The sequence below is a fragment of the Clinocottus analis genome, unplaced genomic scaffold (genome assembly GCF_023055335.1).
Source record: "Clinocottus analis isolate CAN_PGR_092001 unplaced genomic scaffold, fCliAna1.0.p SCAF_67, whole genome shotgun sequence".
Taxonomy (NCBI): Eukaryota; Metazoa; Chordata; class Actinopteri; order Perciformes; family Cottidae; genus Clinocottus; species Clinocottus analis.
The window spans coordinates 195001-205000 of NW_027176226.1; the positions used below are offsets into that span (position 1 = coordinate 195001).

General features: G+C 44.1%; 2 protein-coding genes across 3 annotated transcripts; both read right to left on the bottom strand.

The window, feature by feature from the left end:
* Positions 1-208: 208 nt before the first annotated feature.
* On the bottom strand, positions 209-2362 carry shld3 (shieldin complex subunit 3). 2 transcript variants are annotated; one of them, XM_068604302.1, is made up of 3 exons: positions 2290-2362; positions 1209-1761; positions 209-997 (listed from the first exon to the last, which is right to left on the bottom strand). In XM_068604302.1, the coding sequence occupies exons 2-3, from the start codon at positions 1692-1694 to the stop codon at positions 794-796; spliced, it is 690 nt and encodes a 229-aa protein (XP_068460403.1). In that variant the 5' UTR covers positions 1695-1761; positions 2290-2362; the 3' UTR covers positions 209-793. The 2 variants fall into 2 exon arrangements, with proteins under 2 accessions (XP_068460403.1, XP_068460402.1); XM_068604301.1 differs by having other exon boundaries at positions 2300-2361.
* A 481-nt stretch (positions 2363-2843) lies between these two features.
* LOC137804858 (serine/threonine-protein phosphatase 2A catalytic subunit beta isoform) lies at positions 2844-8264 on the bottom strand. Its single transcript, XM_068604285.1, has 8 exons — positions 7891-8264; positions 6586-6624; positions 5767-5937; positions 4922-5095; positions 4695-4784; positions 4071-4232; positions 3830-3948; positions 2844-3534 (listed from the first exon to the last, which is right to left on the bottom strand). The coding sequence occupies exons 1-8, from the start codon at positions 7990-7992 to the stop codon at positions 3462-3464; spliced, it is 930 nt and encodes a 309-aa protein (XP_068460386.1). The 5' UTR covers positions 7993-8264; the 3' UTR covers positions 2844-3461.
* Positions 8265-10000: the final 1736 nt, after the last annotated feature.

Genomic DNA, 10000 nt, shown 5'->3' on the forward strand with positions numbered 1-10000 from the left:
TGTGTGTGTGTGTGTGTGTGTGTGTGTGTGTGTGTGTGTGTGTGTGTGTGTGTGTGTGTGTGTGTGTGTGTGTAGTATCATGTGACTGCTGCAGCTTCTCTAGAACACACTGCACATCACATGCACCATTCTTTCAAAAACATTCAACCTTTATTTACAAAAGATAAAATCTGTATAAAAATAAATTAATATGTTTTAAAGATCTGATCTCAGGATGTATAAATATACAAAAACAGAAGTAGATTTCCATTCAATTTGATCGTTGTCAGGTAAAATGTTAAAAAAAAAATTTCGTATGTGAATTGATCTACTTTCACGTTAGAGTTCAGAGCACACAAGTACCAGCCACCAGACTCCATTGAGAAAAACAGTGATTTAAGCTGAACACAAGAGGTTCCTCTGTGCGTTAGTGTGCGTAGTGTGTGTTAGTGTGCGTTTGTGTTACCGAGTGACTTTGGTGTTTTTGAAGGGTTCGTTCAGATCAACGAAAGTCTCACAAGAACAAACTAACTAACCGACGAAGGCCGAAGTCGACCAGAAACTCCTGTGTTCTAGGAGGTAAAATCCATGTTTTTTTAATGGAGTCTGGTCTGTACTTTTCAATGTCTGAAATACGTCCACAAAAGTACTTTGCTCCATCTACTGTAGTAATAGTACTCTAATTATGGAGAAGTACCTTATACTACCACGCTTCTAAACAGCATGACTGTCCCTTTAAGACAACAAGTAACTTGTTTATATTAATGTAGGCGGCAGTTTGATGAGAACGTCTATAAATATGAATACATTCGTTCTACAAGCTGAAGACGTTCCCGCGTCTGTGGACCGACAGTTTGATGCCCCCCGACAGCTGCAGCTCCTCCATCAGGAAGCGGCCCACCCGCTCCGAGCGGACCACGTCGCAGAACACCCAGATTTCCGCTCGATCGCGCCGGATGTTGGCGTTGCACGTCGGCAGCCCGGCGGTCCGGGAGCACCGGCTGAGAGCCCGCCACACCTGCAGAGGAGAGGGGGAAGGGGTAGAGAGGGAGCGGGAGGGAGAGGGGGGCAGGTGAGGGGGACTTCTATACAACCAGAGGATTCGCTTTGACACATGAAGCATAGACTTCTATCCAACCAGAGGAGTTGCCCCCTAGTGGGCAGGAGAGAGAATGCAGGTGTCAAAACGTCGATTGGCTGAAATCAATCTCATAACAACAGCAGCAGACCTGCTCGATGTCTCTGGCCCGCCCACAGTTGTGCTGCCCGATCACCCATTTGGCCCTCTGGTGCAGGTGGAGCTGGTGGACGGCGATCGCGTGCCGGAACGGTTTGGACAGCGACTCCGTCCGCAGAACTCCTCTCTGCGTGAAGACGCTCCAGGAGCGTTGGAGCGGCGAGTCCGTGGCGGCGGCGCCATCTCCGTTATCTTCTGGTTCCGGTGGGTTTTCAAGGTGACGACGTCTCACCCCAATGGGACTGAACATTTCGGGTTCCTGCAGCTGGTGGACGAGGGAACCGGCCGGGCAGACGATGACGGGAGCCGGTCTGGCCGGTCTGATGGGCGCGTGGCGATCGGCGGCGGCGGGGAACCACGGCGAGAACACCGGAGGGGTCCTGCAGGGGAAAGCCTCCAGGAGCCTCTCCGTCTGCTCCAACAGAGCGCCGAGGCCAGCAGCGGATCCAGGACCGTAGTGCAGAACCACATGCGCCATTCGGATCAGAGGACCTCTTCATCCCCCTCTCTCGCTTCAGCAACACAGGCGAGTAGAACCCTGCTTCCTGTAAAATTACAGAACATTTAGTTGAAGGTCACATGTTCAGGGTTCTCCAGGAAAATGTTTACAGTTTAAAAAACTGTTTCTGTTCATGTCTGAGTGAAATGCTGTTTAGTAAAATATCATAAAATACACACACACACATATATATATATATATATATATATATATATATATATACATACACACACTTATGTAAACACACACACCATAGACATATATATACATATTTATATATATATATATATATATATATATATATAGTCCATAATATCAAACATAACATCACACATAAGAATACTTATCTGATTGTTAGTTTGATAAAAAGCTAAATTAGTTTTATAAATGCTTTCGGTCTATGTAGCTAATGTTTTTAGCTTATCATGCTAGTTCTCGTTAGCTTGTCACAAAGCTAAAGAGAACTATCGAGAGAACATGGCGGCGCAGCGTCCAACAGTTAATTTGGTGGACAACCTTCAGTCCAACAACACGAGACTCACACCTTAAAACACATTGAAACACATTGAAACACCTTAAAACACCTTGAAACCAGCTGACTGCGGCCCGTCTGCTACTCAAACAGCTGTCAAGTAGTGAAGTCCCATCAGCCACCGCGAGGCTAACGTGCTTCTCGGGAACTCCCGCGAGAGTATAACTGAAGTAACGTTGGCCATTTCAGCGTTTTCATTTCCGGGATTTATACCGCGTCATAAAGTTGTATTTTAAGGATACTGTATTGTATTTTAAAATAATTAAACAGTATATGTTTGAAAAAAATACATTTCCAGTCGTGTTGCGTAACGACACACCAGACCACAGCAGAAGTATCAGTGTCTATAGACAAATTATTTATAAAAAATACTAATACTATTATTTCTAAGAATACTGTCTCTCGGAGTATTTTTACTGTTGTAGTTGAAAGCAAAAAGAAATACAATTGTACTTACTTCATTTGGTGTTTGATGTACACATAACATCTCTACGCATAAGCTCATATTAGTAAAGAATAAACAACTTTTCTCAAGACAAAGCATATTCATAGCAGTATTTCATATGGAATACTGCTGAAGAACAGACAGACAGGCGGCAGTTTGTCAACAGGACATCTTTATTCATACGTCTGTTGTCTTTATTCAAATTACAGTATTATACTCGTGAGATGACTGAAGCTCTCAGCTCGACTACTTGAAGCAAACTTTGTTTTTCCTGTTTTGTTTTTTTTTCTCCTTTTTTTAAAATTAACTTTGCAACAGAAAAGAAAGAAAAAAAAGAAGCACATATATGCCATAAAGAAGAAGAAGAGTGTGGTGTGTCGGAGAGGAAGAGTTATCGTCTAAACAAAAACAGAAGAACAGAAAAAGAAACATGTCGTAAAAGGATCAGAATATGGCACATTTGGTCCACGTTGGTAGTTTTATTATCTCGTTTTCAAACATGTGATAAACAAAAACAAAAACAAAGAAAACAGATGAGTTGTTCCTCCCCACAAGCGTTTAACGACAGCAGACTGAAAACAGGACTAGAGGAGCCGCTCTCTTTTTGATCAAATCTTGGTTTCGTTCAGCCAATCGTTTTGTTTCACCGGCACAGTAATAATATTATTATTAATATCTTCTTTCCATCCAAAATGAGAGGGGAGAGCGGGCAGGGGGCGGAGCTTCGTGGATGACAGAAAAAAGGGGCCGGCGGCGTTTTTTGGGACGATCACAGGAAGTAGTCGGGAGTGCGTCTGGTCACGTGGGGCTCGCCGCGGCGGGGGGCGGGGTCAAACTGAAGGCTGAGGGGGCAGAGACAAGGACGTTAGAGATGACATCATTCAACTCAACAGTGATGAATATATTAAGTCACACGTGAATATACATTTCATTGTTTTGATCAAAGTACTTTCACACAGCTATATTTTTCTTGACTTTGGCAGCGTGAATAAAACGTAAACATTAAAGCCTCCAACAAACTTTATTCCTCTTTTCATCCAGATCCAGCACTTCCTGTTCTTACCCTTCACAGTAAAAGCCCTGGACATATATCCTAGTAGTAGTACTAGTAGTAGTAGAAGAAGAAGGTTGACTTACAAAGAGTATTTCAGAGTGTCGTCCAGCTCCATGATGGCCGCCTGGTTTCCACAGCGGTAGCAGTAGTTTGGAGCGCTGAAGATCGTCACCACGTTCTTATCATGGCCCCAGTTGTAGCCCTGCACACACGCACACGCACAGCATGAGAGCACAGGGGGGAGGGTGTGTGTGTGTGTGTGTGTGAGCATGTATGTGTGTGTGTGTGTGTGAGCATGTATGTGTGTGTGTGTGTGAGTCTCACCTCCATGACCAGCTGATGGGCGCGGGACACCAAGGTGAGTCCGTTGGCGTGGTTGAAGGTTTCGGAGATGTCTTGACCGAAGGTGTAGCCGGCACCTCGAGGAGAGATGCCCCACCCACCACGGTCATCAGGGTCAGACCACAGCAGGTCACACATGGGGCCCTGAAACAGACCCAGGGTCAGAGTTCAGAACGAGCGCGCTCTCATGAAGCTCATGAAAGGGGGCGGGGCTTGCAGCATCTGACCAATCACAAACATGGACAAGTCTTGTGTAATACATACAAAGAATACAACTATAATATCAGAGACGCATGAAGTGCAACACTAGTTACTCAACTCTTACCCACAATGCAGCAGGAGCCTCAACCCTTGTTACACAGCAGCACCTCAGAGGAACGTTAACAAGCGTTTTTTTAATGGGATTGTTTGGGTTTCATTGATCTCTTCTAACGCGGTAGAAAAATATGTGAATGGAAACGAGGCTGCTCTCTTCATCTCCATCATCTTCATCACAATGTGGTTTATTCTGACTCAATCACACATAGAAATAAAAGTAATCAGCCGCTGAAAAACAGTCCAAAAAACAACCTCTGTGTGTGTAGGTGTGTGTGTGTGTGTGTGTACCTCATGTGGGACCTCCTGCAGGCGGTCCAGAGCTCGTATGTGATCCAGAGTGTCTATGGAGGGAGACAGACCTCCATGGAGACAGAAGATCTGAAGCAAAGAAGAAGAAACGACCATGTGACTCAACCAGGAAGTAGACGCGTCAGAATGAATATGAACACACACGCATGAATGCGCACACACACACACGCACACACACACACACACACACACACACACACACTTACCTGTCCGTCCACCAGCGCGGTGAGGGGCAGGTAGTCGAACAGGTCGGTGAAGTACTTCCACACGTTGGCGTTGCCGTACTTCCTCAGACACTCGTCGTAGAAGCCGTAGACCTGCGTGATCTGCCGCGACTCGTGGTTCCCTCGCAGGATGGTGATCCGCTCCTGGAAACGGACCTGACGACGACAACAACAACAACAACAACGTTAAGAGTGCGTTTCGGTCCAGCCGCCTCATCGCACAATAACTTAAGACATTATTAAATTTTTGTATCAATGTCCGGAGCTCCACCGTCACGCAGGCGACCCACACTCGGGAGGGTCTCTGAACGCCCCTTGTTTTCCCACCAGCTGGTCACAGACAGATGAATTTAAATATGCAAATGAGGCCGTTTGAGATTAAATAAAAGCGAGAAAACAAGTATCTTATTGTGATAAATACATATGCTTGATACAAAGCAGCAGTACTCATTATGCATAAAAATATTGTATATCTATAATAATTGGTGATGAAGCTTTAATTGACGTGTATTTCGGTTCAGGTGGTTGTGGCGACAAGGGGCGGGACAATGTGGGTGTCAGCTGTCAATCAAACTCTGATCTGTGACAGCTGTTTGTGTACAGGGCTGCAGGGACTGGTCATGTGACATCGGTCACGTGACCCTGAAAAAATCTCAAGGATGAAAGTGAGCATCTGGTCTGTTCTCCTTAGCAGCACACACACACACATACAGTGACACACACACACACACACACACACACATACAGTGACACACACATACAGTGACACACACATACAGTGACACACACATACAGTGACACACACACACACACACACACACACACACCTTTAGCGTGACGAGCAGCGTGACCGTCTCCACAGAGTAGTACCCTCGGTCCACGTAGTCGCCCATGAACAGATAGTTGGTGTCGGGCGACTTCCCCCCGATCTTGAAGAGCTCCATGAGGTCGTGGAACTGGCCGTGCACGTCGCCGCACACCGTCACTGGGCATCGAACCTGCGACACGGGAAGAGACGTGAGCCTCCAGCGCACCACTGCTGCTGCTGACCAACAACACAGGTTCACTCTGTGACCAACATTATATTATTAACCATAACAAACAGGAAGTAAAATGAGACAATAAAGCAGAAAAACAGGAAGTAGAATGAGACAATAAAAGCAGCGTTGCAGGTGAACTAGAGCAGAGTTCTGGTGTTTACAGAGAAACCAGCCAACAGTGAACCAGCCCGACCAGATTAAAGGAGCAATACGGGACAATGTGATGTAAATATGAGCGCTCTGCTCGTTGTTCCATAGCAAGGAGTTACATCCCATAATTCATCTTACGTTATATTCATGTATAACCATCTGGATTTATTATAGTTCATCACCAACACTACAATTCACTAGATTACACGTGAAGGCATCATGAGAACCATTCGCCTCCAGCCAGTACTTATGTTCACTGAACAGAGCCTGAAGGCAACGCTTAGCTCTTGTTATTCAAGCCACAAAGCTAACCGCTAACGCTAAAGCGCAGTAAAGAATCAAACAACCCAATATATTACTACAGTGAGATGAACGGCCTCTCAGTGTCTGACTCTCTACTGGGAACCAACCAGGAAGTGTTTGATTGTGTCTCTGGGGCATTGTGGGAAATCTCACCTCCTGAACGTTGGACTCCTTGGTCAGGATCTCCTTGGCCTGCAGGAGCAAACAGAAAGTTGTGTTAGAAAATGCTGCACACGCACACGCACGCGCACGCGCACGCGCACACACACACACACACACACACACACACACACACACACACACACACACACCAGAGGAAAGCAAAGCAAAGCGTTCCTTCAGCATGTTTCTGCTGAGCGACTCATTTAACCATTATTATTATTATTATAACTTAATATTCAATAAGAGCAGTGCATCTCCTCTCAGAGCTTCAGAAGAGCTGAACATGAATAAATATGAACATTAACAATGTTGTTTCATCTTTAATCTTGGCGGATTCTTTTATAAATGAATAAATCTGCTTTAATGAGTTTGTCTAGAATCTGGAACCTTCACTAATAAAAAAAATAATCTTAAACATTTCTGTTGATCGACTAAACATAATAATAATATAATTCATAGCTGATAGACATTAATTATATTATAGACAGTCATTATGTTATTATTATTATTATTAGACAGTCGCTATATTAATATGTCCAAACAAACAGACATTATGTCTGAGGACAGTGTCCCCGGGGTTTGAGGACAGTGTCCCCGGGGTTTGAGGACAGTGTCCCCGGGGTTTGAGGACAGTGTCCCCGGGGTTTGAGGACAGTGTCCCCGGGGTTTGAGGACAGTGTCCCCGGGGTTTGAGGACAGTGTCCCCGGACGTGAAACCGGGCGATGAGGCGCAGAAAGCCGAAGTGACGCGAGGGGCTCGTCGGGTTTACGTAATGAACCGGAGGATCGATAAAGACAGGGCGCGGTGCTCATCATAGCCGATACACGTATTAATACCATCAATGTGACGCACACTGCACACTCCTTTGTGCGTGTGAATATGTATTAGTCGAGTATATGATGCGTGCCGAGGGCCGCGATGTTAATGAAGCGGTGGTAAAATAAGCTCCGTCTATTTGCTGGCAGCGATGGAACAATGTGTTGATTCTGGGGCCTGTCTGGACTCCGGACGACGATCGGCGACTAAACGGTACACATATCGGCGCGGATGTAATGAAAATGGCGGCGCACAAACAAGTTAAAAAACACATATACGACATAAATAACGTAAGACGTTAAATCTTAAGATGACGGGGATCCGAAACGGGGCTAAAGAATAGCCGCCTCGCGTTGAAGTGACGTCCGCTCCAGAAATTAGCCGGACCCGAATATTTTTTTTTAGCCTAGGCCGCACTGAAAAATAGGGCCGACGGAGCCAACGATCGAGGGTTTCTCTGAAAAACGGGGCCGACTCACCTTCTCGCAGAGGGTCCGGACCTGGTTTTCCGAGAGCTGCTTGCACTCATTGAGCTGTTCGATCCACTGGTCCAACTCTTTAGTGAAGGATTTGTCCTCCATGACGGCGGCGGCCTGGTCTCAGTAGCGAGCTGCCTTCTTCTAGCTCCGTCGCGTTGGTCGAACCGGTCTGGTCCCCGCCAAAAAATATCACCGAAAAGAACCTCTGAAAAACCAAATCGACGAGCCCTCTCAGTCGACTTCTATCATGATAAAGTACCGACGTCGAGTGGCCAACGGTGAACCCAGAGTATCTCTTCCCGAGGGCAGTCGGAGGGTCGACGGACCGGAGCTGAGAGAGGCGGCGGCGGCGTCGCAGCGGCTAGCCGATGTGCTAAAAGAGCTAGCTACAATAACATCCGGGCATTTCCAGCGTCGGGCGGAGAGTGCGCAGCAGCGTCCCCGCGTGGACAAACGGAGAACCGCAGGGAATTTAGTGAATTACATGAAGACTTATTATTATTACATAATTATTACATTATTAATACATAATTCTGAAATGACATAATTCTATTATTATTATTATTATTATATCATTCTTACATTATAAGTTTAAACACGCAAAACTGCCAAATACAAATTTGTAAACATTTATTTAAAGAAAAATGTGATTCCTGCCCACTGCAATATTTATTAATTTGTTTATACACTTTTATTATTAATAATAATAATAATAATACATTTTATTTATATAGCGCTTTTCAAAATACTCAAAGTCGCTTTACATGGTTAAAATCAACCTAAAACAAGGACATCATATAAAATCACATAAAACAAGGAGTACAATTTCCCCTTGGGGAAATTCTTCTCTGCATTTGACCCATCCTTGATTAAAAATGACATATATATATATATATATATATATATATATATATATATATATATATATATATATATATATATATATATATGTATATATATATACATATATATATATATATATATATATATATATATAAATGTCTATCATATAGACATATATATTATATATACAGTGTACATATATATTATCCATCACCTCTGGCTAACTATATTTGTTTGTTTACATCTTTGCACTATTGTTTTGTTGGTTAATTTAATAATATTTTACTCTATATTTTGTGTATATTGTGCTTTTTTAAATTTAATATTGCTTTACTTGTTAGTATAAATGCTACTGTAACTAATTACTAAAGTATATATCTTTTATTGGCGTATATTTGTGTGGTTGTGATGAATAGTACTAAATACGTAAAACTTAAGTTTCCCCCCCCCCCCCCCAAAAAAAAGAATTTTTGATGCAAAAAATGAAAATGTAAATTCTCTGAAATGAAAACGTGTGAACACGACCACATGTCTTAATGTTCTCACCTTCAGGTTGTTTTTCTCTCACCACAAGGATCTACGAGTCCAGAGATTAATAGATGAACGAAAAGAAGATCTTAAACTCATAAATATGTAAAATAACCAAAGGAACGAGGACAGGAGGAGCAGCTCAGAATATCATTGCTTACAGAGGCTTTTATTGTGGAGGGGTCCAGATCAACACACAGCTTAAAGGCAACAACACTCAGGATCAAACAAAGCACTTTGTAGGTCTGCTGCTCCAAACACCTGAAACCACGAAACAAAAAGTACAAATATACTGCGACATATGAATTAAGAGTTTTAATCTCTTCCGTTCAGAACATCGGCGCCGTCTCCAGAGCTTTCACTCGAGCGGCGAACACCAGAACCCGGTTCTCCACCTCGGTGTTGACATCGGCTTGCGAGGCTCGCGGGTTCTGACGTAGGAACTCTGAAATGCCCCGGATGCACTCGCTCTGTGGACAGACAAGCTGTCAATCAATCTGCATGCTCAACCAATCAGATCGCTTTATTGTCTTGTTACGAAAAGGAGCTTTAACACTGTTGTTCTGTCGCCCCCTTGTGGACTAAAGAGGTAGTGTTGTTTCTGGTGCCCCCTTGTGGACTAAAGAGGTAGTGTTGGTTCTAGTGCCCCCTGTGGACTAAAGAGGTAGTGTTGGTTCTAGTGCCCCTTGTGGACTAAAGAGGTAGTGTTGGTTCTAGTGCCCCTTGTGGACTAAAGAGG